Source organism: Odocoileus virginianus, unplaced genomic scaffold, assembly GCF_023699985.2.
Source record: "Odocoileus virginianus isolate 20LAN1187 ecotype Illinois unplaced genomic scaffold, Ovbor_1.2 Unplaced_Scaffold_5, whole genome shotgun sequence".
Classification (NCBI taxonomy): domain Eukaryota; kingdom Metazoa; phylum Chordata; class Mammalia; order Artiodactyla; family Cervidae; genus Odocoileus; species Odocoileus virginianus.
The window spans coordinates 3,002,201-3,030,137 of record NW_027224267.1 but is presented as its reverse complement, the minus strand read 5'-3'; the positions used below and the strand labels follow the sequence as shown (position 1 = coordinate 3,030,137).

Sequence of the window (27,937 nt, the reverse complement as noted above, 5' to 3'; positions counted from 1 at the left end):
AGAGGCCACGGAGCTCACCCTGATCCTCACAGGTGTCTGCAGGAGGACAGGGACGGAGGCGAGTGGACCAGAGCTCACCCCGGCTGGGCACTGGGGACCTGGGGGACCAGGCGGCCCAGGAGGTGCACCGCCATCACCAGGCCAGGATGACCTCAGCTGCTTCCGAACCCTCTTTGGCCACCGTGACAGAAGCTGTACCAGTTAAGAGGAATTTGCCCAAGGGAAGTGGGCACTCCTGAACTGCAGGGGCCAAAGCGGTGGACAGAGGGGCCCATGTGAGTTCTAATCCTTAACCCCCCAGGGCAACATTTCGGCTGACAATCAGCAGGCAGGGCTGAGCAGCAGACCCCATTCCCGCTCAGGAGGTGGCGCTTCAGATGCCAGGAAGGACCCCAGGGGGACCCCCCAGGTATCGGGGGTTGCTCAGGGGTGCCATGAAGCTGAGGGGCCCTGGGGCAGGATGCAATCAAGTGAGTGCAGTTCTTGAGTGCCCCGGGGCCCACCCTGGACTGACAGGCAGGTGGCAGACACCACCCACGGCATCCGACGTGCTGTCGCCGCACAGGAAACGAGAAGTAGCAACGCCTTTACTGGCGAGTCTTACGCTTACCGTTTATTAGCTAATCAACATCAACATGCAAAAATAAGCGCTGAATACAAACCTCTACCATACGGTTCCGTGTAAACTACAACAGTTCGTCTGATTTGAAGTCACTGGTGGTTCCTCTAACTGAACTACTGGCTTCTGTAATGAATAGTGTTTAGAGCGAGCCACTGAGCCGTCGGCACGGCCTCTGCAGACGCTGGTCCAGTGGGTTTCCACGAGACACATTCTCAGGCAGGAGATGAGGTGGCACGAGTGACGTGACACTGAACCTACACGGCCAAACGCGGCGCCCCGGGTGCGGCCTCGGGCAGGCGGCGGTCCTGGAGGCCAGCCCCACCTGCAGCCGTGGTGCCGGCCTTTTGGCAGCAGCTCTACAGAGAAGTGACAGGGTCCCCCATGGCACCCAGTGGCCACAGGTCGGCCTGGCATGGCCACCAGTGCTCCTGGGCCACGGCCGAGGACCAGTCCGTCCCGGGGGCTCCTTGTCAGCAGAGGGGAAGGAACTGTGAGAACACGGGGAAGCAGTCAGTTCCTGTGGTGCAAGGTTCCACCCTCCCTCTGCATGGTCAGTCTGTAAAGTCTCTCTGAAAGGTGAAAGCACTTCAGAAGCATCAACAGCTGACATGTTTCAAAGTCGAGTGCACGCTTGTTAAATCTTTTTTCCTCTCTTCCCAGGAGTGTTGTCGTTGCTCACTGATCTTTGGTCGCAGAAACAGAAAGGCAGGTAGGCAGGGGCCCAAGGCCGCCCGGCGTGGCGACCGCCTACATGATGTACACCTTCTCGGCCTGGGAGAAGTGGAAGACCTCTTTGGTTCTCGGGCAGACAACCTTATCATCCTGCCGGATAGAGAGCAGGGACTGAAAAGAAAGACCAGGTGCATTAAGAAGGGCCAATCCGGTTTACATCAATGTTTTGAGAAACCCACAGAACCAACTCTCTGGAAACAAATCATTTCACAAAAGTCACTTCCTGCAAGTACCCCTGCCAAGAAGTCCTGGGCTTTCTCCACTGTCCCCCAACCCGCCTTGCAAAGGACAGCTCAGGGCCCAACCCCTCTGCGCGCTCTGCCCTGGCCCCGCCCGCCTGCCCCTGCCCCTCCGCCCCTCACGTTGTAGCCGTAGACGTAGCCGTTGGGCAGCATCATGGGCGGGTTGTTTTCATTCATGACATCTCCCGAGATCTTGCAGACGAGGCGCGAGTTGGCACAGTGCGCCATGGGTAGGGGCTGCGCCAGCTTGTTCAGCGAGCGACTGCACACTGGGCAGTCGGGGCTCCGCGAGCTGCCGTCCTCCTTGTAGCACTGCCTGGGTGCGGGTTAAGGAGGGCAGGCTGGCCGAGGTCCCAGGGTCCCGAGCACCCCATGGAGGCTACTCAGCACTATGGTCCTTATCTGGGCACGGGAGCCCTCCCGGCAATGTCTCAACACTGCGGCTGTAACGCAGTCAAGGCACGATCTGGGCCTGGGGGACACTGCAGACGCTGTTTCAAGGGCAGGGACCAAGGCTGGTAAGGAGGGGGGTCTGCACACCAGCCCCGCACTAGGAAGGGGGCACATGGGGAGCACTCCCAGCGTGAAGGATACGGTGTCTTAATGGCCGAGAGGCCGGCCTGCAGGGTGAGGGTGAACACGGAGTTGTTCCCCAGCTGGTGCAGCCGGTAGTTGTCGTACCGGAACTGCTGGATCAGCATCCGCCACCGCGCCGGGTCCAGCAGGTCCTGGAAGAAGTGGGGCAGAGTCGTGACAATAGCAAACAAACTCCAAGTCTCTTCCCTGCAGACGAAGATGAGCACCACCCCGATCAGCCACGTGCTGGTGCCCGGAGGGCAGCCTTGACTTCCACCCACAGCCAGGCCACTGCTGCCTCCCTTTCTGGGACACCGACTCCTTCTGAGCCTATGCTGATGCCCTGGAGTGTGTGTCCTTTGTCCCCGAGACAAGTCATGGACTCAGGGCTGGAAGGAAAGCCACTCATGGAGTGAGCTCCAGAACCTCTTGCTAAGAGCATTAAGGTTTGCAAGGAGAAGCCTTATGCCAGGGAACAGCTTATTAGAACAGAGGATTAAATCTGACTCATGTTGGTCCCTAAAACCACCCAGTTTTAGACTCAGAAGGGGCGGGGGACAGGGAGGGAGGAGGCGGCAGCTAAGCAAGAGTGCGGTCAGAGGTTCTGTGAGCTCCTCAAGAGCGCTGGCATAGGGCACGATCGCACTGCCAACATTTGAAACATGCCTGTTAACATTTCTTCTGTCCCACAGTCCGTGGCAGAGGCGGCCCAGCTCAGGGCGGCCACGCCCAGCGCCAGCCGAGCCCCGCAGCCTCTGCCGCAGCCGCCACAGCAGAGCACTCCGTCCAGCCCACTGGGGCCCACGTGGACGCGCCTGTGACCTCGCGCCACGAGGGGCGAAGGCATCGCGCCCTTCATGAGGCTGCTCCAGCTCATGTCAGGAGTGTCCAGGACACCGTCCCAACTGTTTCTGAGCTTCCTGCACCTGAGACCTCCACCTGCTCGAAGTCACAGCTCTCCTGTCATCCAGGTCTCCTCTTTGGTGCTGCTTAACCTGCCAGACCAACTTTCTTGGACCATAAAGAAAGCTGAGCGTTGAAGAGCTGATGCTTTTGAACTGTGGTGCTGGAGAAGACTCTTGAGAGTCCTTTGGACTGCAAGGAGATCCAACCAGTCCATCCTAAAGGAAATCAGTCCTGAATATTCATTGGAAGGACTGATGCTGAAGCTGAAACTCCAATACTTTGGCCACCTGATGTGAAGAGCTGACTCACTGGAAAAGACCCTGATGCTGGGAAAGATTGAGGGCAGGAGGAGAAGGGGACGGCAGAGGATGAGATGGTTGGATGGCATCACCAACTCGATGGACATGAGTTTGAGTAAACTCTGGGAGTTGGTGATGGACAGGGAAGCCTGGCATGCTGCAGTCCATGGTGTTACAAAGAGTTGGACACAACTGAGCAACTAAACTGAACTGAACTGAACCTGCCAGGCCAACCTTGACAGCCAAAGGCTGTCGTGTTCCAGCTGATGGAGAACCCTGCCCAGGGGAGGGGACGCCCGCCCTGGGGCCTATTCTGAGGCTCAGTCCCTCTGGATCCCAGAGCAGTGATGACATCGCTGCCTGGCTCTTTATAGCCGCTGTGAGGCCTCACCAAGAAGTGAAGAGATGTGCTCCACACCCTCCTGAGCTGGGAACCTCACCCCCAAGGGGAGGCTGGCCCTTGCTGCACTTTAAAGAGAAAATGCTGTGAGTTAAAATGTGAGTTTAGACCTGAAGATCTTTGTGACCTGCTGATTTATTATATTCCCAACCACCACAGAAAGTGTGAATTCAGGTGGGCAAGAAGCTTCCAGCAGCTTTCAAAAGGACCTGCAGGCACTTTGGGCGGTGGGGGCAGGATCTGCCCAGAGGCTCCCACAGAACACCGAGGGGCAGCAGGGCAACACTCGGCCTTGGACAGCGGCCAGCTTCAAGGCCCGGAGGACGGGGTGGGTCCACCACCCAAGGGTTTCCTTCTCTCCCCTACAAGTACACCCGCCGAAACGCTGAGGCCCAAAACGATGGTCGGGAGTGGCCCTTTGGGAGGGAATGAAGTCATGGGCGGGGGGCTCACAAATGGGATCAGTGCGCTTCTAAGAAGAGCCCCCAGAGAGCACCTGACCCTTCTGCTATGAGAGGACCCAGCAGAAGTCGTGACTCAGGCTGGCACCCGACCTTGGACTTCCAGCCTCCTGAACCCTGAACAATACATTCTGCTGTTCATAAGCTCTGGCCTCTGGTATGCTGTTGCAGCTGCCAGAAGGAACTAACACAGAGAACGGCTACCAGAAGTGGATGCTGTGGTAACAAGTACCTAAACACGGGGGTGGAGCTTCACAACACAGGGCAGCAGCTAAACATCTGGAGACAATGCCCGACAGAACGGACCATTAAAAGCGAGGGTTCAGGAAGAGACGAGAATGGCAGAGCGCACCCCAGTCTCTGGAGAGAAACCTAAGAGCTGTGCACCATCAAGGCCACTGTGCTGAGACCTCAGGCCCAACGAAGCCCGAGTTATTGGGAACTGGAGAGAAGGCTCCTGGGTACAAAGGGTGGCGGGCCTGGCAGAGCTGAGCTCGTGGACGGGGCTGGGGGTGATGAACCTAGCATCTACTGAAGCCGTCTCTGCGCAGAGTGCTGAAGGTGTGGCTTGGCTTCTCTTGGGTGTTTAGCCTGGGGGTGGGGGGATGAGGGGAGATGAACCCAGTGATCCTGACGCGGGGAAGAGAATGCAGGGCAGCAACACGTGAGGTCAGGAGAGACGCTAGCAGAGCCACGCAGAGGCCAGGCCTGTCCAGCCTTGACCGGGCCTCCAGAGGAGTGAGCAGGCACTCAGAACTGCACTTTCCAACTGAAGTGCTTTAGGAGCTGTTCTGATCAAAGATTTTGCCAGCAAAATGGGAACAAGATGGGGAAAAAGGCCTGGGTGGTGTGCGGGCCATGCTGGTCAGTGGCAGTGACGGCAGGCCCGGCCCCACCCTAGGCCCGGGGCGCGCCGTACCTTGTAGGGGGAGATGTGTGTGTCCGGCGGGAAGGCCAGCATGCCCATGACCTGGCGGACCTCGTCCAGCTGGCTCCCCTCAGCCTGGCTGAAGTGCTTCCTCGCGTGTCTGCAAAGACACAATGCAGCCTGGAGACGTCTGCACTCCCACCACCCCCACCCAGGCACCGGCTGCGCCTGCCCAAACCGAGCCCGGGAGGGGCCCAGAAGCCTGCCCCGCACATTTGGGGGGGTCCTACCTCACTGCATCCAGCCTCTTGTTCTGCCGGATGAGCTCAATGAACTCCTGGATCCTCAGGCTAAACTCCAGGCAGCTCTGAGGGTGAAGACAACAAAACAACCAGCTTAGCCAGGCGCACCCAAAGCTGTGTCCCGGTTCGAGGCTGCACGCACTGCTACAGAAGCTCGGCATTGCCGGGGAGGCAGGGCTGCTGCTGAAATCCTAATTTCAACCTGCAGCCAACACTTGCTGGGTCCTGACAGGCCATGGCCCAGCCCCACCCCCCATCTCTCAGGGCCAGGCCAGGGAGGGCCAGGGGACGTGGGGCGAAGAGCATCGGGGGTGCTCCCAAGCCGCAGCTGGCTGCACAGACGTGACAGCCTCATTACCACAGCCAGCACAGTGCCCTCGCCACACCCTCCTACTCGCGGGCCTCCTCTTTCCAGCCCCGGGCCACGCTGAAGGCTGGGGGGGGACGGAGGACCCTCACAGTGTGGGCCAAAGCGACTCTGGGAACGAGCCAGCTCAGAGGCCCTGGATGGGCAGGGCCTCAGCATGTGGCCAGGACTGGGTGAAGATGGCAGAGGTGGGCAAGCAGGTCAGGGCCAGCTCCCAGAAGAGCCCGGGACATGCCACGGGTGCGAGGGCCCCAGGGCTAGGGCTGCTGTGCTGGGAGGCAGCCATGGCCCAGCTCCATCTGGAAGGCGTCTGTCCTGAAGCCCCACAGGAGACCCCAGGGGATGCTAATACGGCCTCCATCAACAGGGTAGCTTGTAAGGAGCCCAAGCGAACTTTGAAACCTTAGCAATATCAACCCAATTTGGGCTAAAACTCCTGCAGCTAGGGGTAGAGGGCAAGCAGGCAAAATTAACTTTTGTGACCTAAGATGAAAAATGTGGATTATTTTACAAAAAAACTAAGACTATAACATCTTCAACATGGCTTCAGAAAAGTGTTTCCAACCAGAAGCAAAATACATGCAGTACACAGCACGGAGGCCAAGCTTGGGACCTCCGCTCACTGTCCCGCCCACAGTGCCCCGGCCTTGAGATGGTATAAACGCTGCCCTGTGCCTGCTGCTTCCAAAAGCCTGCCAACCTCATGACTTGCTCCCTGCCCTCCAGCCTGGCGTAGACACTGGGTTCTGGGGAAGCACCTGGGCTGGGGGGACCCTGGGAGGACACCCTCCAGGAGCCCCCCAGCCCGGCCCCAGGCACACCAAGTGGAGCGCGGGCAGACCTGACGGCGTCAGGGGCACAGCATAGGTGCAGAACCACTCACCTGGTACCCACACGTCCACTCCACAGGGGCTCAGAGAACGTGGTCGGTCTCCCTGCCCAAGCCCCCCTCCCCACCCTTCTGCAGGGCAATGAGCCCCGGGCAGCAGCCTGTCCTGACCCCAAATGGATGAGGCAGGGCGAGGGTGACGTGGCAGGTGCCGCACAAACCAGTGAAGAAAAACTCTGCCCCTTTCAGAGGCCAGACGAGCAGGGCTGAGCCGGGGACGGAGGCCAGGGGCGCCGCCTGCCTCCCAGGGAACGATGACCACTTCCACCTGGGGCTGCCTGCTGTGGAGCGTTACCAGTAAACCCTAGGTCAGCTCTATAAAACTGACACGTAGAAATGTGCCTCCTTGTTTATGGTGGCTCTTTGCTCTCCAAGTTAACCCTCAGACAGTCCACTGAGAGGGTGGACACACGCAGGTGTCCAGACCGGACAAGGACGGCCACCATCTGGTGACATCACACGCGACCTGCGAGGCTCCGCGCGTTCCTGTGCACGGCCCCACAGAGGCTGCAGATACACAGCACGCACGCCGCCTCTGCCAGTCCGACGTGTCCAGAGACCCGCCTCAACTCAGGAGACTTCTGTGGGCTGTACTCACTACTTTGCAGGTATTTTCAACTATGGGAAATGTGGGTCTCAAACTTTCTTTTCTCATCCAGAGCCTCACCACTGATCTGAGGGACCCGTGGCATCTGGCGTGGGCCCCCTGACCCCCTGCCCCCAGCCTGCACGTGTGATCAAGTACCAGAGCTCACATGTGCCCACAAGGGTACAACCTGGACAGAGCCTGTACACCGGCTTGTGTTCAGCCGGAACTTTGTAATGAGACGTCCTGACGTCCTTTCACCCTCTAGATGCACTTCTGGACAACTACTTATGCTCCTTCAGTTACGTGACGAGACCATGGGAGTGTGCTGTGGTGGATTCGCCCCGCCAGCCCACCCCCTGGCAGGTAGGTGCAAGGCTCCCCGCTGCGACCCGACCCCCGTGGCGTGCCTGGCCAAGCAGCAGTGTTCTCGGGGAGGGAGCAGGGCTTGCAGAAACTGCCTGTTGCACCGGAGGCCTGTTTTCCTTCTGCCCTGGTTCCCGCCGAGCGCACAGCCGTGGGGGTGGAGCAGAGCACGGGCGCGTGTTACATACCAATTCTGGCTTTCCTTTTATGGTTTCCATACCAAGATCCTCACTCTCTTTAGGGGAGCCACTGGCCACTCTACTTTTCCGTCCCGTCTTCGCGTCGTGCTCGCTTTGGCGGCCCTGAGTGGCAGAGAGTGTCACCCTTGGCTGGTGACTATGTGCACACGACAAGCTCAACGGGGCGGGGTTAAAGGCACTCAGTTTAGAACACAGTTTTTCTAATGGAGGCAGGAAAGGTTAATACAATCAAGCATTTCTGCAAGCCCTAAGGCGTTGATACCTTTCAGGAAACATGTTTAAATTCTGCAATTTATGTTTAAGTGTCTATTTTTTAAGCTGCTTCTGGATCTCAAGAGAAGCTGTATTCGAGAATATCCCAGCCTGGAACTCTGCACCCTCACAGGCAGGCACCCACTCCTCGCAGGGTGCCTTCCTGAGTCAGTGAGTGGGTGGGTAGGAGCTGGGCCCACCCTGCTCCAATCCCCGGCAGCACATGAGTGGTCCACACCACGTGCCTTCAGAACTTCACTCAACATCTGTTCAAACCATAATACAAAGAGTGCCCTTTTGAGAATTTCCCCTAAAACCCAACACCACCCTCTTATATAAAAACCCCAAACCCACACCAAACCCAACAACAACCCCCCCCCACCCCCGTTATGAATCCACACAACTCCGAAAGAGGCTCTGGTGCAGGTGGCGCCACCCCGTCGACTCCGCAAGCTCTGCCCAGGCACGCCCTGCCCCCTCCAGGAGCCCTGTCAGGTGCAGCCCCGCCCCTCCCCAGCGCCCCACCCCAGCGCAGCCCTCGCACCTTCATCTTGCGCAGCCGGGATTTGTTGTCATGGCACCAGGCCAGGCAGGTGGCGGTCTCGCGCCTCTCCAGGGACTCCTCCACCTCTTTGGCAGTCAGAAACATCTCGATGTTCACTAAATCCTGCAGTGAAGAGAACCATGGCTCAGAGCACTGGACTCCAGACCCGCCCAAGGCTGGACGGTCACGGCGCCCGGGAGCTGGCATCCCGCGCCTCCTCTCACGCAAACACCCTCTCCGGCGCTGGGACACCCCGCCACGGGCCGGGTCTGCACAGCACGCAGGCCTGGTGCCAGGCCAGGTCCTGCCAGAATCTGGGGCCCCACCAGCTCTCACAGGGCCGACATGGAGATCCCAGTAGTCCATACTCTCAATTTCTATGGGTTTTGCTCTGCAGATTGATTTCGAGTTTAGATTTTTGAGAAAGGGCAAGTTGGGGGGCTGCACGTCTCTCACCTCCACTGTCTGCTCCTCTCTCCCACCCCGAGGAGTGCAATCTGGGCCAGCAGGCCCAGTGCTGCTGAGCTGGAGGAGCCCAGCAGAGCTAGAGACCCACAGGAGCCAACCCACCCACTCCAGTGCCCACATGCTGAAGTCGAGGGGCCGCTATGGTGCCAGGAAGTGCAGCGCGGGGGTGGGGGGTGGGGGGAGGGGGGCAGGAAGCGTGGGGCCCAAGCAAGAGGTTGGAGTAGCCAGCAAGAAGGACCTCCCTGGCCATACTGGACAGGTGATGCATGTTCCGACATGACAAATAAGGGGTGGCTGGAAGAAAATTTCAGAAAGTGAATTTCTCTTCCCTCAGGCACAGACTGAGCTGGTCATTTTCTGTTATCCGGTGGAGGAACATCCAGCACACAACAGCCCTGGAACTCTCCTGTCTCCACAGCCTCCACTTGGGCCTCGCAGGCCACTGGGGCCGCGGCCACCGCTTCACTCAAGCTCTCTTGGCCAAGGCCGGCCATGCAGAGCAGCTTGGAGCTCGCCATGGACGTTCCGTGTGCAGCGCCAGAGCCACCTCAAGCTCCGTGCAGGAGCTGCAGAAGGAGGCAGAGCCCTCCTGGTGGACACAGCATGAGGAAGAGACACCTGCTCCACTTCAGGAGGAAGTCAGTGGAGGCATACAGTCAATGACGTCACCATGAAACCAGGCACTTACAGCAAAATTAACAAGAAAAACTAATCAAGTACTGTTACTAGGCAGCGAGATGGTGCCCGGGGACCAGCTCCTGGGGCATCCTCTGTGGACCCCAATGGGCGCTGGTCACGGGCACAGGAGCAGCTGATCAGAGGGCCCAGGGTGCTGCTGTTGGGGCTGCTCTGGACAGAGCGAGGGTGAGGGCAGCGCACCACAGAAGGGAGGCTCCACCTGCATCCCCAGGAGGGACAGTGGCGGATGGTGGCTGCGGCCTGCAGTATGTGCCCTCAACCGCCCCAGCCTGACCTCTCCCAGCTCCACATCCTGACTGCCAGAGCAGGACACGGTCAGAGGGCTGGAGCGCAGCTGGGCCAGCACCAGACTCCAAGGCTTCCCACCACAGCCCATGCTCTGCCCAGCTGCTCCCCCAGCCTCGCCCTGAGCATGGGATTCAGGTGAGGAAGTCTCCTGTGGTTGTCCAGCCAGGACTCACTAATCCAGCCCTTGACTCGCCGCCCTCCCTACAGAGGGAGCCGCATTCTGGTGCTGCTTCTCTGGCCATCTTGCCACAGTCTTCTTTTTCCTGAATGTTCCCCGCTAGGCCAAGGCTTGGCTCTCAGATGACACGCTGTCTTCCTTCTCTCTTGTGTCCCATCCTTTCCAGGTGGACTCTCCCACCCACACCCCCGGAGTCTGGACTTTCCAAGTCTCTCCCTTTCCTGTGGACAGCCCTCTGATGACCATGGACCCTGGGCTGTGGGAGCCCCAGTAAAGATGTTAAACCAGCTGGCCGGAGGCGAGCCACAGCGAGCGAGCACCACCCACAGCCCCCTCCCAGGAGGCGCCACCATGGAGGCGGCTAACACGGGGCCATGGCTGACTCCACCAGGCCTTCCGCCCGCCACAGCCGCCACCGTGGCCCACACTCCCCTCCCTCTTCAGGGTGTCTTTGGATGAGAAGGAGCCCCAGCGCTACAGCCTCTTCCTGGGAGGCCTCGCCCACCCCAAGGCCAGGACAATGCCATCCTGTGTCTGCTTCAGAAAGAGCTGCGTTTCTGTGCTCAGTGTGAGGCTGGGGGCTCCATGGGGAAACACCTCTGGGATTGGCTCCTAGATAAGGTTCATGCCAACTGACCTTCTTTTGAGGACCACCGGCCCCCGCCCGCCCCCCACTGCCCGTGTGCCCCTCTGCAGACAGGTGACCACCGGCCCCTGCCTGCCCCCCGATGCCCCTCTGCAGACAGCTCACCTTCACCACATCTGGTCTGGCTTCACACTTCTCCCCCCACGGAGCACACCTGGGAGCCAGGAGGAACAGGGAGCTTGGGCCTCACCAGCCAGTGCGGGTAGGTGAGCCTGGCCACGCCCTCGCAGGTGCAGGGGAAGGAGGGCACAGGAGTGAAGCCCGACAGACGGGCAGGCTATGCCGGGAAGATGAGGCAGGGAGAGCCTGTGGTGAGGCAGAAGCTGGTGTGCCTGGTGGGGGATCGGGCGCCAGGGACCACCAGGCACCAAGCTGAGACTGGCAGCCCTATCACCCACAGCAGGAGCCTGGGGCCGGGCACACCCAGCTCAAGGAGCTGCCCAGGGCTGGGGTGCAAGTGGGAGGATGCCCACCCCTGACCCCCCCCCTCCAAGTGTATCAGCCACGTCAGAGGAAAGGCCTGGAGCTGTAACTAGGCGAGGACACGGAGCCCGTGGGAAGCAGCTGGGCTGGGCACGCTGCTGGGGACCCCAGGCACCTCCTGGGGTGGGAGCAGGGTCACACACTGGGACTCGGAGCCACCAGAGCTGAGCCCCGTCAGCCCAGGGCGGGAGCCGCGCACACTGGGTGGGGGCCAGGGGGCCTGAGGACACGAGGGTGAGGAGGCTCAGGCCTGCGGAGTCCCTGGCGCAGCAGAGGGGCAGGCTGGGGCGGGACGTGGGAAGGAGAGACAAGGAGGACATCGCCCTCGACGGGTGCTCCCGCCAGAAGCTCTGCCCATGCGAAGTGGGCACACGAGTGCAGCCACCTCCCGGGTACCCGACTGCTGGGCCCGCCGCAGTGAAGGCCGCCCTCGGGACATCGGCACCGCCGCACCCAGCCAGCAGCATGAAGGGTGGAGCATGGTGCGGGTGGACCCGCAGAGGCCAGCGGAGGGCACGGGCGGCCCGATCACCACTGCACCCAGCCTGGGGCATCGAGCGCTTCCACACCTGCACCCCGGGGCCACCACAGAGGGACTCACGGGCCAGCGGAGGGCACGGGCGGCCCGATCACCACTGCACCCAGCCTGGGGCATCGAGCGCTTCCACACCTGCACCCCGGGGCCACCACAGAGGGACTCACGGAAAGCACGCCCGGCCGAGAGAGAGGCGCACGCACAGGAGGCCGCTGGCGCGGGGCAACCGCGTCCACACCTCTGCTCCTCCGAGCCCCCACGCGAGGGAGGAACCACCCGTCTCAGGACACGGTGGGGCCCACCCCTGCCCACCTCGATGCCGCTCTGGCGCGCCAGCTTCACGGCCGTGTTGTAGTAGCCGCAGCGCAGCAGGTGCTCCACCATCATGCGGTCCATGCGCTTCCTCTTCCACACGCTGGCCGCCGCCGGCTGGTCACTGCTATGCTCCTTGAGGTGCTCGATCCGGCGCTTGCACAGCTTGGCGCTCTCGTCCTCCGCCTGGATGGATTCCACTGCCTGCGGCACACTCAGGCGCTCAGGACCCGCGGCCGCCCACCGGAATCCCACCCAGACCTCCTAACAGACTCCCACCCGGGGCCGCCCACTGGACTCCCACCTGGGCCGCCCACCTAGACCACGGAAGACTGGGTGGCAGGGAGGTCAGAGGGGGAAGCAGGCCCCTGGGCCGCACAAGGGGGAGGGTAGGAGAGGAGCTACCGTTTCCAAGGTGACGGCAGGGTCTGTCCTTCCCCACAGGGATACTGCTTTCTGTTTTACCTACTCAAGCTGCACTGCCCGAGGCAGAGAACTTTACATTTGTCCAGCTTCCGGGTTAATGAATCCACCTGTCATTATAACCTGATATTTTATCTTTTATAATACTTTTTCTAAAGGCTGTCTAGTTCAGAATTAAGACAGCCAACTGGCAGTGTCCTACACCTGCTTATCACACAGCAGCCACTGGCGACCACCCGAAGCGTGGGTCCGCGACCCTCCCATGGGAACGTCAGTGGCACAGGCGGCTGATGGCTGCACACTGGACGCCAGGTCCGGAGTCCCAGTCAGCCCCTGACTGCTCCCAGCCCACCCCACCGTCAGAAGTCAGCCGTCAGGGTATTTGCTGCTCCCTGATGAGGGGACTCTCCCCTACCTGCCTTTTTAACGTCTTCAGTCTCACTGAGTGAAAATCCCATGTACACTTGTTTCTGTCTATCGTGTTGAGGTCTCTGAGCTATGGACCGTCGGTGAAAAACTCCTGGTCACTCTTCCTGCACTCAGGGCTCCCGTCTGCCCCTCCTTGAGCTCTGGCCCACGGCAGGCTCTGCCCCACTCTCCAGTCTCTCGCCCGCTTTTCATCTCTATGCTGTATTCCAGGTAATTTCCTCAGACCCGCTTTCCAGCTCTTTAACTCTCTTTTTAGCTGGATCTGATTGTTAAATGTTAAAATATTTATTGTAAGTAAAACTTGAGTTTTTCATTTGCTATCTTTCTTTTCTTGAATTTTTACTTGTTTTTTTTTAAACTTCAAATCACTTACACTATCTACTCCCTGCAGATATCTCCAAGCTGTTTTTTCACCTTTAAACACAGTGAAGTGTGGTATCTGCTAGTTTCTACCTCTGAAGTCTGTGCGGATCTCCTATTCCTGCCGAGTCTCAGTCACAGTGTCCTGTGTCCCTGTCCCCTCCCACTGTGGTGGCTACTGTCACGGAACCTGATGCTCAGGTGGAAAGCAGCCTCCACCGGAGCCCCGAGGCAGCAGCTGCTGAGACCACCCACCAGACGGGGGCTGGGGGTGGGGCCACGGCGCACAGCTCTCGTGGCTGTAAACCTGGGCGCCAGCGCCTGCGGGGAAAGCCGCTTCTGGGCTCCCTCACCTGATACAGTGCTCCTGCCATCAGACCCCCACTCTTGACGGCCCGACGCCCGGGCCAGGGAGGCCCTTGGTGGGGGGCTGTCCCGAGGCAGCAGGGGTCCCTCGCTTTCTGCCCCAACCCTACCCTGGACTGCGTGCTCTCCAAACCTGATGATTCCCGTCTCATGAGCTCGCAGTACTTAAGATGAAATGTTTTCAAATATCTTATCTCACTTTGGGGGTATATCTACCATCCTCAGAAACAAGAAAGCCAATGTGCTGTTGTGAGGTGAAATGGTGGAAATAATAAACCTGCTCCCATCCTGGGCCCAGGACACGTGGAGACAGGAACTGGAAGCGGGGTCGGGAAGGTTGCCTCCCCCAGCAGAGCAGGACAGGGTGGGGGCCGCCCTCCGCCATAGCTCCCCCAGGGGCAGGCGGGGAAGGGGGTGCCCGCAGGTGCCCGTGGCTTGGGGCAGGGCAGGCGGTACAACCCGGGAGAGCACTGACCTTCCTCTTGAGGACACTGAGCTTCTCCACCACGCCGTCCAGGAGGCTGACCACAGAGTCCACGGCCGGACAGCCGCTCAGGGTCTTCTCCAGCTCGGCCACCACCATGGTGACGTGGCTTGTCTCGCGGTCGATGTTCTTCTGTGCCGCGCGGAAGCGCTTGTTCAGCGTCTCGTAGGGCACCTGCGGGAGACAGAAGACCGCTGCGCCCGTGCCCTCAGCGAGCGGGGCCGCTTGTCCTCCACGTGAACGGTGGCCTCCTTCATGGCACTTCTGGAAGCAAGAGGCTTCGGCTTCCCATTCACTAAAAATGTGTCTCCTCTAAAACCTGCCTGAGCCCCACAAAAGGCCCATGTGAGCGAGGGTCACCCCGGTTCCTGGACAAGGACACAAGGCTGAGCTGAGCCCGGCCCACGAGATGCAGGGCAGCCTCCACTGTCCCCCAAACCTCCACCTGTCAGTGACCAGAGGGCCCCCGCGTTCATCTAGAACAACACGTGAAGTGTGAAGGAGAAGACCAAAACGGAGAGCCGTGCTGGGGGCGGGAAAGCCCACGATGACCCTGTGATGGCCCCGGTGGGAGCTGCTGAGGCCAGGAGCACAGACAGGAAGCAGCCTGTGGACACGTCGGTCAGGAAAGGCCACCAGCCCAGGGCCGAGCACTCCAGTCCCCCTTCTACCAGTCCCGTGGACCCGGCCTCCCCCCCACCCCCGCCACCCCCTCATGAGCTCCTGGGACTCATGTCCTTCCCGGGACACCAGGCCACCCAGGCCTTGCCTCTCCCACTGTCCCCAACTGTCCTGTCATCAACAGCTCCACAGGAGCCTTCCTGAAGGGCTTTTGCCAAAAGAAAGGATGGAATTTCAGAAATGCTGCAGGCTAAACCACTCTAAAGTATCACTGAGAACAAGGCAAAACTGAGATGCTTTCATATTGGCGAGGTTCCTGGCTTAGCTGCCGAATCCTCTGGAAGGAGAATTACTCAGAGACAGTCCTGGTGCAGACAAGAAAACCATGCAGACGCAAGACACAGCAGTGAGAGTGGACACCAGGGAAGAGAGAATGCGTCACTCCTCAACACGCTCCTGACAGGACAGGCAGCAGAAACGGGATGAGCAACATTCAACTTTAGAACTTCCCTGAAACCAAAGAAACCACCATCAGAGGGAAAAGGCAACCCAGGAACAGAAGGAAATGTGTGTGAACCACACAAGCAGGACAGGGTGACCATCCAGGTTGCGTGAGGAGCCTGACAGCCCCCATGACAGACAGACAAGAACTGGTGAAAAACAGGCAGAGGGCTGGAACAGACACTTCTCTGAAGCAGACAGACACCCCCGACACGTGAGGGTGGGCACTCAGCCCCACCGCCGCGTGGGGGAACGCCCCCAAGCCTCCCAGAGCGCGCGCACCGGGACGCGCGGCAGGGACGGGGGCAGCCGTGCTGGGGGCGTGCAGGTCCCCCCTGCCCTGGGACCCTCCGCCAGGAGCACGAGGAACGCGTGTGCTGCGGCATGCCATCATCATCGGAAGCTGACCGAGAGGGGCACGGGGCTCCGTGCACGACACGGCTCTGCCAGATGCTCAGAAACGAAGAAGATGGTCAACTGGCTTTTACCACAGTGAAAAAAAGATCCGGAAAGATTTTGTTACCATTCGGACAATGGCGCCTGATTCAAAGCACTGGTCCAGGGAGGCTCGGAGACCAAGGAGGGGGCGGACCTGGTGGGAACCCACGTGCACAGTCTGTGTGGCCAACTGAGTAGGCAGGGAGATTGAGAGCAGAGCGCCAGCCACGCCCACAGCAGAGGCATGGAGACGGACCCCCGCGTGGGCAAAGGGCCAACCTGCGCCCCATACAATCTGCACAGATTCCCTTGAAATGGACCACAGACCTAAACGTAGAAGCTAAAACTGTAACTCCCAGCTGGAAAACACAAGGAGAAACCTTCCTGGCCCTCAGAGAAAGGTTTCCCACAGGGATACAGAAAGCACCAACTGGAAAAGAGAAATCAATTAGTCTTTATCCAAACTAGAATTTCTGCCTTTTGAAAGACAATTTAAGAATAAGGACAATTTACAATAAGCTGCATCGCTATTTTACAAATTTGTGACATATAATTCAGACACCATAAAATTTACCCTTTCAACTCAAGTATACAATCCAGTGGTGTTTAATATGATCGCAAGGCTGTGCAACCATCAACACCATCTACTTTCAGAACATTCTCATCACCCCAAAATAGAAACTCCTGCCTACAGAATTCTTGCCCCGAGTCAAGGAACCAGCCAGGGATCTCCTGTCTACCTGACCGGATCTGCCTGTGCGGGACACTTCGTATAGACCTAACACGTAATGTACTCTGTGGCCGTTCACGTCTGGCCTTTTAACTGAGCGACATGTTCTCACAGCTCAGTCTATGACGCAACACGCGCTTCACTCCTCTTCATGGCCGAACGGCATCGCCTTACGGGACCCACATTCGTTTCTGTACCAGTGGAGAGATGGACACTGAGGCTGCTTCCACTTCAGAGAGATGCCTGCACGGGTTTTGTATGGGCATGTTCGCATTTCTCTCGGAGGGGAACTGCTGGGTCGTATGGTAACTGTTTAACCAGATGGCTTTCCTCAGCAGTCGCGTCATGTTATATTCCTTAGCAAGCACAAGGATTTTGGTTTCTCCACATCCTCATCCAACATGAGTACTGTCCATCTTTCTGATCAGTCACTCCTGTGGGTGTAAAGTGGGGCCTCACTGCGGTCTCGCTGTTTCACTGACAATGATGCCTGCGTCTCCTCTATGCCTATCAGCATTTGTATGTCTCTTCAGAAGTGTCTCCTCATAACCATCTGCTCGTTTTTACGGCTTGTTTTTATGTTATTGAACTGTAAGAGTTGTTTATACATTCTGGATACTAGATCCTTAGAAATTATTTGCAAATATTTTCCTTCTGTGAATAGTCTTTTTACTTCCTTAAACAGCATCCTTTGAAGTATAAGCTTTTTCGGTTTAATGAAATCCAATTCATCATTTAACTGTAAACAAAACTGTTTCCTCCATTTCCCTTTTCACTGTTCATTTCTAGGGTGGAGAAATAAAAATAACTTTCATTTACTGATCTTGTACCCTGAAACTGTTTTGTCCCAGATTATCAGTCCCGGGAGATCTGTGTGCGCGCTGTGCACACGTGTATCCCTTAGGATCTTCCACAGACACGACTATTTCATCTGCAAACTGTCGCTTCTTCCTTTCCAGTCTGACTGCCTGCTAGTTATTTTTCCTGCCTGAGCCCCAGTGAGGATCTTCAGGGCAACACTGAGTGGAAATGGTGAGTGGACATCCTTGTCTTTTTGCTCACCTTTCCATGTTTCACCACGGAGTGTGATGACGGCTATGGTTTTCTCAGATATGCTCTTTATCAGGTTGAGGACACTCTCCTCTATTCCTAGTTGGTTCACTGTTTTTATCATGAAAGGGTGATGGATTTTGTTAAGTGCTTTTATCTGTGCCTGTTGAGATGATCATGAGGCTTTTGTCCTTTATACTATTAGGATAACAATACACTGGCTTTCACATGTTGAACCAACCTCGCATTCCTGGGGTAAACCCCACTTAGTTACGGTACATACCCCTTTTCATATGTTGTCAGATCCAGTCTGCAGGCACTGTTGAGGATTTCAGCACCTATATTCATTCATAAGACTGGTGCAGTTTTCTTGTGGTCTGTCTGGTCTAAGTATCAGGGTAAAACTGACCTCATTAAGCTAAACAGTGTTCTTCCTCTCCTGTATTTTGGTTCTCTGTGAGGGAGCAATGTTACTTTTTCTTTAAACATTTAATAGAATTCACCAGAGAAGCCATCAGGTACTCAGTTTTTCTTTATGGGTTTTTTTTCTTTTTAATCTCTTGTTACTGACTTATTCAGTCATCATTTTTACAAAAGAGCAGTTTTTGATTCAACTCAATCCAGTCTTCCTTCTACATTTTTCTTTCCTTCTACATGTATCCTTTCTGTGTTTGCATTCCTAGTCCAGCACGCAGCAAGGAAGAGAGTCTTGGCGCTTTCTCATCAACTGGAGCCAGCTCTTCACGGTTCACATGTGGTGGACTTTTTTAAGGTTTGTCATTTGCTTTTGAATTCTGGTTTTGGGACTTCCTGGTGGTCCAGTGGCTAAGATTCTGTGCTCCCAATGCAAGGGGGCTCGGGTTCAACCCCTGGTCAGAGAACGCGACCCCACATGCCTCAACTGAAGCTCCCTGTGCCAAAACTATGGCCCAAGGCACCCAGAACAAATATAAATAATTAAAAAAAATAATTCTGGTTTTATCTTACCTAGTTATACCAAAGATTTAAAGCTGTATTAATCAAATCTACATGTTTCCTTGGTAACGTGTTGCAATACAACTTTTAAGATTATAGGACTTCTCCACTTAATTAGCTGATGATAAACTATTTCCTCCAGCACCTCCTTGCCCTTCAGTGGCTCACAGAAAGTAACCCTGTCTGTTTTCGTAACTGAAACAGATCCTGGCAAACACCCTCAGCTGAGACCTGCGAGAAACCTCTGAAACTTCCCGTCCAGCAGTACGGCCGCCCTCCCACACACTGTCATTTGCTTCAGGATGTGTTGCTTCAGACCTTCTCCAGGGTTTGCTGTGGGTTTCCTCACAGTATTTGCTGACAAAGAAGTGCATTTTCATCTGTCATCATGTTTTCAGCCACTTTCACAAGCACAGGAAGGAAGCATCTTGCCAAAGACACAAGGCCTTTTATCTTTCACAAGAACCTTTTTTATCTTTCACAAGAACCTCAGAAGAGGATTCTACATATTTATCACAAAGCGAGCGGGAGTCCTCTGAAATTCTGGGCTGCACCCTGAACACAGCAGACGCCCCTCCCCGTCCTGGGCTGACCTCCCCCGGCACAGCACACCCTTGCAGAGGCTCGTGAAGGACAGAAGGGCTGCAAATCCCTGTTTCTGGACAGGCTTCTTAAGAAAATAACGTTTCTGGTCCATGCCTCTGGGCATGGGGCGAGATGGACAAAGCTGGGGGAGGGAAGGGCTCCCTCTCCGGGAAGGCAAGGCCATCTCAGCACGATAGCTGGTTCCTCACCAGCATGGAGTCTTTCCATGCCACTGGTCCATCTCAGCAAAGCCAAGAAGTCACAGGGACATGGGGGAAAGGATTCTGCACAAAGTAACAAGAGCAAAGACTCTCAGGCCCCTACTGCTGGCTTGTTCTGTAGCAGCAGGGAGGCCACTGTGCCTCAGTGTCCAAAGGGGTGGGGGAGCCGGTGGGGAGGGGAGATGGGGGAGAGAGGGGGAGGAAGTGGGGGAGGGGAGATGGGGAAGAGTGGGGAAGGAAGTGGGGGCAGTGGGGGAGGGGAGATGGGGGAAGGGGGAGGAAGCGGGGGAAGGGAGATGGGGGGAGATAGGAAGAGGTGATGGCGCAGGGAGACGGGGTGGGGGGGGAGGAGCAGTGGGGGAGGGGAGGAGGTGGGTGGGGGGAACTGGAAGGAGGGGAAGAGGGGTCAAGTCACCCACCGGCCTGGGGCCACTCTAACAGCCTGGGAAAGTGAAAGCGTTAGTCGCTCAGTTGTGTCTGACTCTTTGTGACCCCATGGGCTATAGCCCACCAGGCTCCTCTGTCCATGGGATTCTCCAGGCAAGAATACTGAAGTGGGCTGCCATTCCCTTCTCCAGGGGATCTTCCCTGGATATCCGGTACTGCAGGCCGATTCTTCACCGTCTGAGCCACGCTGGACTTCAGCCCAAGTGAGGCGCGAGCTGCCAGGTCAGGAGGACGGTGCCACTGCGGCCCAGCAGCTGTGCAGAGCACAGTGAGGGGCGCTCCACAGCCCAGGGAGTCGGGGCGAGGCCAGGGCAGCCACGGGAGCGGAAGTGACGGGCAGTCAGAGTGCGAGTCTGTCCTGCAGACAGAGTGAGGAGGGCGCGAGTGTGAGAATGGGGCTCAAGGAGGGCTCTGCGATGGAGCCCTCGGGCTGACTCAGCCAAGTCTCCCCACCGGGACTAGGATGATGGGGAGCGGGTCTGGGGAGGCGGCGGGTTCAGGGACAAGCTCAGACCCCCAGCTGCTAAGAAGCTGGACAGACCTAGAAGGCACATCTGACGGGCTCTGGGCCACCACTCTAGGGCTGGAAGCGGTCCCGCTGGGAGTCAGGGCATGCACAGGGGTGCTCAGACAGGGTCATCGAGACCATCAGTGGCCCTGACGTGGGGACAAGGCGTGGCCGGGAGCCCGGGAGGACCACGCAGGTGGCATTGTGGGGGCCAGATGGGGCCGGATGAGGAGGAGGAACCCGGGACAGGAGGCGAGGTGAGCAGCAGACACCGTCAAGGGTGCACCTGGAGCCCCTGGCCAGAGCCCTGTTGGGCAGCAACGGGGAAGAGCCAGCGGCTCACGAGGCCGGGCCGTGGCCCTCTCAGAGGTGGCCCAAGATGCTGCCCACTCGTCACCCAGACGGTCACAGCGCGCACACCTTCATGCCAGGGCCGGGGTCGTGAGCAGACCCTCCCCCCCGTCAGCTGACCCTTCAGAGAGGATAGGGGTGCGGGCTGGGAGGGGTTAGACAGGACCCCCGAGGCCTCACACCCAGACTGCCGCTCTCAACAACAAGTGACGCCAGTGCCTGCGGGGCCCCTTGGACAGAGGGGACGCTTGCTCAGAACAGCGGGCCCCGGCGCCCTTCCAGACACGGCCCCTCCAAGAGGACCAGGGTCCCAAGAAGAGTCTGACAGAAGAAGCACCAGACGCTGAGTGAAGACAGAAAGAAGACACCAGGGCAGGGCGGTGGCCAGGGCACGGGGCCACATCCTGGTAGCAGCACGCAGGCCCAGCTGCTGCTGGGGTGTCCGGACGCCGGCTCCGACAGGCAGGGGCCAGGCGCAGAGGGGGCCGGTGACCCGCTGAGAAGGGGCAGCTCGCCCTTGTGGGCCGGGGCCGCGGCCGTGAGAGGAAAGGAGGGGGCGAAGGCTGGGTCTCTGGTCCACAAGGCCCCAGGCCCAGCCAGGGCACGTCCACTCAGCCTGACACATCCCAGCGTCAGAGTGAGAGACCATTACTAAAGGATCTCTTTAACTGAACAGACTAAGGTGCCTCTTTAGTAACTGAGCAGTTACTACTAAGCAACATTTAGTTGTTAAATAACAGCTAGAAGTGATCAAAACAGTGAATAGTTCTCATTTTCAAAAGATTCTGAATAACGCACCCCTGAGAAACATCAACCATTACCGGGGGAAACTGCTCAGCCACGTGCAGGTCGGTGTCAGATATCTGCCTTGGGCCTTTCTGCCCATCTCCCCGCCCTGTCTCTTCCCGGCCCCCAGGCACACAGTGGCCCTGCCCTCTGCTGGGCTTCTGGGACGCCTGGAGCCGCCTGCTCCAGCTGGACCACAAGCCTTCAGGGTCAGGCTTGCCAAGATTTCAACTCAGCCCACGCGGCCCCTCCCCAAACCCACCTCCCCAGCCACCCCTAAACCGCCAGCCTGCCCCGAGGGCCCGCCCCCTCACAGGACCTCCCTGAACCCCAGGTCCCCACTCGAGGCTGCCTCCACCCAGTGTGCGACGGGGACGACCCGAAGGGGCCTCCCCCGGCCCTCTGCATGGCCACCCAAACCGCGCACCGAGATGGAGGCGCCTGCGGGGGTTCGCAGGGCCACCCGAACCGCGCACCGAGACGGAGGCGCCTGCGGGGGTTCGCAGGGCCACCCGAACCGCGCACCCCGAGACGGAGGCGCCTGCGGGGGTTCACAGGGCCACCCGAACTGCGCACCCCGAGACGGAGGCACCTGCGGGGGTTCACAGGGCCACCCGAACCGCGCACCCCGAGACGGAGGCGCCTGCGGGGATTCGCCTCCCGGGGGTGTCCGTTAATGTGCCCCAGGTGTGTCCTGAGCCTCACTAGAGCACAGAGGTGATGAGCTCCGTGGTCACAGTCATGACAGACCCGCCCAAAGCCTGGGGCCTGCGGCGCGTGGTGGCGGCAGGCCCCTGGCCAGCACTGCCTGAGGCTGGGGTCGGCGCCAGCTCCAACAGCCACACAAGGAACTGGAGCCCAGAAAGCTCTTTCCCAGACTTGAATCTGTTCAAAATACAACAACACTTAAAGCACAGCCAGCCTGCAGAGCGTGTGGAGCGTCCTCCCATCAAGCTGCATCTCTGTGGGAGGGCAAGGGGCAGAGGACATGCCAGTCGGGTCTCCTCCATGAAGTCACACATCCCAGCGCCAGTGAGCGACGCGGGCGTGTCGGGCCGGGAGACCGTGCAGGGTGGGCATGGGGCTTCAGAGCGGGCCTTCCAGCCGAGCGCTTGGTCTGCAGGCTCTGGGAGGCCAGGGCCGGGCCGGGGGCACTCTCGGGTGAGTAGACAGCACTCTGCAGGTGTGACGAGCTGACCTGAGAGCAGGAGAGCAACCACGCTGCAAGTGTCTGTGGGAGAGACGGTCGCTCTATGATCACAGAACCTAAGTAAAAAGCTTCCTGGCTGGCACTAGTGGTAAAGAACCCGCCTGCCAGTGCAGGAGATGTAAGAGATGCGGGTTCGATCCTTGGGTCAGGAAGATCCCCTGGAGAAGATGCAACCCACTCCAGTATCCTTGCCCGGAGAATCCCACAGACAGAGGAGCCTGGAGGGCTGCAGTCCAAGTCCATAGCATCGCAGAGTTGGACATGACTGAAGCGACTTAGCACGCACACAAAGAAAAAAGAGGTGAAGGGTCCAGCCCACAGCCACCATACACTCGTCTCTAAAGTCCACATGCTTCATGCTACCAGTGCCTCTCAAACCTGAGACCATGCGGATCCTCCAAGTCCAGCTGAGACCAAGTTTGGAAAACTGAACTGAAAGTTGTAACTTTAGGCATATACTTGGCACGAAAAGTACAAACCCAGGATTTGAAATTGCAGGTAAGTACCTGGTCAACAAAACTGTCATCACGCTAAAAGTAGAAAATTTAAATACTTCTGTGGAGAATTAAAAGACACATGCAAACCCGTCCCCAGATAAGAGTTAGGAGCAACGTGCCGAGTGGGGGCTGCTGGGAGGGGGGTGCTGACGCAGGGGACCCCTGGCCTAGGCACCCAGATGAGGCTCCATGTGCCCGGGGGAGACCCACAGGAGGAGTGAGCTGCAGAGGGGTGCTGACACGGGGGACCCCTGGCCTAGGCGCCCAGACGAGGCTCCATGTGCCCAGGGGAGACCCATGGGAGACCCACAGGAGGAGTGAGCTGCAGAGGGGTGCTGGGAGGGGGTGCTGACGCGGGGGACCCCTGGCCTAGGCGCCCAGACGAGGCTCCATGTGGCCAGGGGTGGGCCCATGGGAGACCCACAGGAGAAGTGAGCTGCAGAGGGGTGCTGGGAGGGGGTGCTGACACGGGGGACCCCTGGCCTAGGCACCCAGACGAGGCTCCATGTGCCCAGGGGAGACCCATGGGAGACCCACAGGAGGAGTGAGCTGCAGAGGGGTGCTGGGAGGGGGTGCTGACACGGGGGACCCCTGGCCTAGGCGCCCAGACGAGGCTCCATGTGGCCAGGGGTGGGCCCATGGGAGACCCACAGGAGGAGTGAGCTGCAGAGGGGTGCTGGGAGGGGGTGCTGACACGGGGGACCCCTGGCCTAGGCGCCCAGACGAGGCACCATGTGCCCAGGGGAGACCCATGGGAGGAGTGAGCTGCAGGGCTGGTCTCCCACCACCAACGCCACATCCCCGATCCTGGCTGAGCGGGCCCGCTGATCCGTGGGGTGACCGACAGGCCTCTATAAAATGATTTTCCTTCAGCTATCTGACGGGAAATAAACAGAAGTAAAAACCCCAAAACCCGAATGGGATGGTCAGCAAAATAACTTGGAGAATAAACACAAATTGCTTTCATAATCAGAAAACACTTCCAGAGACAAATTAAAACAGCGTTTCCAGTTCACAGGTTTCCGCTCCTCCTTCCCTGAGGCCTGGGGGGCACGACCCACAACCCCACCCCCAACAGCACCGCAGGGAAACTTGCCAGCCAGGGCCCAGGCGCGTCCCCTGCGCCCGCAGCGGGAAGAACGCCCTCCCCACAGCGAGGGCATCCAGGCCAGCAGCTCTCACTTGGCGGGGAGGAGCCCAGGGCTGCTGCCGGGCCTCCCACAGCCTCCGCTGCACAGACGCATCCCAATGTCCCCAGGCCTGGGGCTGGGGGAGGAGGGCGGGCCAGAGGGTGCCAGCAGCTTCAAGCCAGGCTGCGCCCACCGCCCTCCTGTCTGAAGAAGGCTTGCCCACGGCATGCTCGTGCCCACTGCCTGCGGTAGGACCTGCCTTCACGCTGGAGAAGCGTGGCCTGCCAGCAACGGCCTCAGCCCCCACCCCACGGCACCTCTGCCCTGCTCAGGACGAGACAAGCAGAACTCCCGAGCCAACTGCTTTCCTGGGCTCTGTTTAATCCTACTTCCCACCTGAGCAGCCCTTGTTCCCAGTGAAACTTCCTCATCACCCACCAGGAACTGGTCCTGAGAAAGGTCTACCCGCAGTGACACATGTGTCAGGAGGAGAGCAGTTATTCTGTGGGATCTAAACACTCTGTAAGGGAAAGATGGAGAGAGTACCTTGTGAAAATTCCACTTTCCAAAACCATTCCAACAAGGAAGGGAAAGACTTCTATCTGGCAAGCTCACCTAAAACGACACTAGATCATTTCTCTGCCTCTAAGACGGTCGCCATGCCTATTCTGTGCCTATGCGCTCAGTCATGCCCGACTCTGCGCCCCGCCAGGCTGCTCTGTCCAGGGGATTCTCCAGGCAAGAGCACTTGAGCGGGCTGCCATTTCCTCCTCCAGGGGACCCTCCTGACCCAGGGATCGAACCCACGTCTCCTGCGTCTCCTGCATTGGTGGGTGGATTCTTTACCACTGAGCCACCTGGGAAGCCGGCATGACTGATTTAGTCAAAGTCTATTTAATAAGTCTGGAACTCAAACTGCGTTCATGATTATGAAATGAGAGGAGGACTCGGAGGAGACAGCCTTCCTGTCTGGTGTTTCCCATGTTCTCATCTCTCAACTTTCTCATCTGTCAGTCGAACAGCAGGCCTGATGGGGTCTGAGTGAGATAAAAGGGTCAGTAGTTAGCGGTTCCCTACTCACACTTCTTCTTTTTTCTTTGGGTGGGGAGGACATTTAGTTGCGTGCCTGGGGCAGCAGAGAACCCTGGCCTCTGAGTTGCAGGGTCTTGCCCAAGCTGCATATAAAAACACCACCCCCTACAAGTGGGGTCCAGCAAACAGGCGTCTGGTTCAGGCCAGCGGTGCAGGGCTTCCCTCCCTCCCTTCCCATCAGGGCTCAAGGAGTAAGGACTGTGGCAGCTACCTCCCACAGCCGGAGTCCACACTTCACCCTGAGTGGAGTAAACAATCTCGAGGGGTTGAGGACCCTCCCAAGGTCTCCCAGGAAGTGAACAGAGCTCACAGCAACCCTGCCACATCGCATCCACCACCTGTCACCATTTTGGTGGATAGGGAAGCTGGGCCCTCCAGGAGCAGAGACAATACCTGACCCCCCAGGGAAAGGAACTCACACTCACACAGGCTCAGCTGCAGCTCTCCTGGGAATGTTATAACCTTGATCGTTGAAGGAATTTACTCCCAGGTGTTTCATTGTAGCCAATTACTATTGAATCCTCTACTAACTAGTTAAGAACTAGTAGGGGTCCCTCTCCCAGGAAGAGCGATTTCACTGCAGTCTAAGTCGACTTGCCTAAGTGACCATCCAAGGTCACGCAACTGGCGACCGAGCGGTAAGGGCTGTTTTTCAGGTTTGGTGACGCCCCGCAAATGGGCTCCCATTGGGTCGTGAGGCCTCTCCTCACAGGTCCCTAATGAGAGGCTGGAAGCCATCCGTCAACACCGTCTGACAGAAGCTTCCGGGACGAAAGCAGGACACAACCGCCGATTATGGTCTCTCTCTAGCTGGGTGCCCCTGACCCCACACTCCGGAGACCCCCGCCTCCAAAGCAACCAGCCTGCCTACGGCCAGAAAGGTCCCTGATGCGGTTCGCGTTCTTTTTAGGACGAAGGGGCCACCATCGGGTTCCAGCGGGCGAAGTGGGGCGCAAGGGAGACGCGCTCCCTGCCCTGTCACGGGGGCAGGCGGGGGCATACACAGCCACACGCCGCACCCGCCCGGCCAGCAGGTCCCCGGCCCCCGGAGGGCACGACCTCCAGCCCCCAGGCCCCCGGGGAGCCCGGGTCCCAGACCCCGGGGAGCCCGTCCCCCGGGGAGCCCGGGCCCCCGCTCCCGGGCCCAGGGGAAGCCCGGCCCCCAAGCCCTCGGCCCCCGCCCGGCACCCCAGGCCGCGCCCCGGCCTCGGCCCCGCCCCTCCCCCCCCCCCCCCCCCCCGCCCCGCGCCCGGTCGCCGCCCAGCCCGCGGCCCCTGACAGGCGCGGGCGCACCGCGGTCGCAGACCCCACCTTGAGGGTCGGGTACTCCTGCACCTTCAGGGTCATGGAGAGCTGAGCGGCGGACTCCTGCACCGCCATCTTGGATCGGCCAAAACATTAGCGGGCGGAGGGGAAGTGCGGCGCGCGGCACGCCGGGTAGTGACGTAGAGGGGCGGGGCAGGCCGGCGTCCGCACCAATCGCCTCCGCTCCCCGTTCTGCGGCTGGGGAAGAAGGCGCGGCCACCGGGCGCGAGGCGAGAGGCGTCCGGCCCGCCCAATCACCGCCCGCCTTTCTCCCGTTCAGCCAATCAGCGGGAAGCCCGGCTGGGCGGGGTCCCTCCTTGAACCTGAGGCGGGGTGGGCCTGCCGATCCGTGCGGGAAGCTCCGGGTTCCCGGCGGCTTTGGTCCCGGCGCTGGCCGCGGGCTCCCGCGAGCAGTGCGGCCGTGGCGGTCACTGGGCTCTCCCGGGCCGGCCTCCGCTAGTGAGCCCGCTGTGCCAGGACGTCTGCATTGCCACCAGCGCCTGTCCGTGGGCTGCTCTCCGCAGAGGGGTGCGGCTGCAGCCTGAAGCGGGGCCGAGGCACCCGCGTTGGGGACGGGAGGTGGCGGTTCTGAACTGGGTAAGGAAAGAGGCCGCCACAGTGTACAAAGGCCCGGTGCGGGCAGAGCCTCCGGCTTCCCTGGCTTCCACACCGACTCGAGTTGCCTTTCAAACCACTCCATATACTTATCCCCTTTTAGTCCTTTCAAAAATAGAAACTAAATTAGGTTTCGCTAGTTAGAAGACTTTAAAATTAAGCCAAATTTCACACTTTTTTGAAATTATTTTTTAAAAGAAACAGCGTTAAAAACACATACACACCTGAGGCGACTCAAGAAATCCACTGTTGCAAAGGGAGCGGCCTGGACCCTCTACACCCATCTCCACCAGCCTCACTACCCGCCCCCCCCCCCCCCCCCCCCGCATGCCCTGCAGCATTCTAGCTTCTAGAAAAATCCTAGTGATAACAGAACTCCAAGAGGATGAAAAGCTTCCTGTCCTGGATAAACCGAGTTCCTGGAATCTGACCATGGCAACCTGAGTAAATGCACCCGGGCAATCAGAGTCTGCGCAGCTCAAGGCTAACGAAGCCTCTGTCAGCTGTAATAATATGACAGCCAGTTGTTTTCATCAGAAAACGAGGAATAAATGAGTAAGTGAAAGTCGCTCAGTCGTGTCCGACTCTTTGC

General features: G+C 58.7%; 1 protein-coding gene across 2 annotated transcripts; it reads right to left on the bottom strand.

The window, feature by feature from the left end:
• Positions 1–586: 586 nt before the first annotated feature.
• MAEA (macrophage erythroblast attacher, E3 ubiquitin ligase) lies at positions 587–26,847 on the bottom strand. Of its 2 annotated transcripts, XM_070462537.1 has the most exons (10): positions 26,737–26,847; positions 14,275–14,457; positions 12,222–12,425; positions 8,613–8,735; positions 7,805–7,918; positions 5,397–5,473; positions 5,158–5,266; positions 2,191–2,324; positions 1,717–1,912; positions 587–1,465 (listed from the first exon to the last, which is right to left on the bottom strand). In XM_070462537.1, the coding sequence occupies exons 1-10, from the start codon at positions 26,803–26,805 to the stop codon at positions 1,370–1,372; spliced, it is 1,305 nt and encodes a 434-aa protein (XP_070318638.1). In that variant the 5' UTR covers positions 26,806–26,847; the 3' UTR covers positions 587–1,369. The 2 variants fall into 2 exon arrangements, with proteins under 2 accessions (XP_070318638.1, XP_070318639.1); XM_070462538.1 differs by lacking the exon at positions 7,805–7,918 and having other exon boundaries at positions 26,737–26,846.
• Positions 26,848–27,937: the final 1,090 nt, after the last annotated feature.

What these genes read in the sequence shown, in the direction of transcription:
- MAEA (XM_070462537.1), bottom strand. Translation starts at nt 26,805, where the DNA reads ATGGCGGTGCAGGAGTCCGCCGCTCAGCTCTCCATGACCCTGAAGGTG. An exon ending in AAGAGGCTGGATGCAGTGAG is followed by an intron (nt 5,267 to 5,396) that starts GTAGGACCCCCC and finishes GTGTCTTTGCAG; the next exon opens with ACACGCGAGGAAGCACTTCA. An exon ending in CACACATCTCCCCCTACAAG is followed by an intron (nt 2,325 to 5,157) that starts GTACGGCGCGCC and finishes CACTTCTTCCAG; the next exon opens with GACCTGCTGGACCCGGCGCG.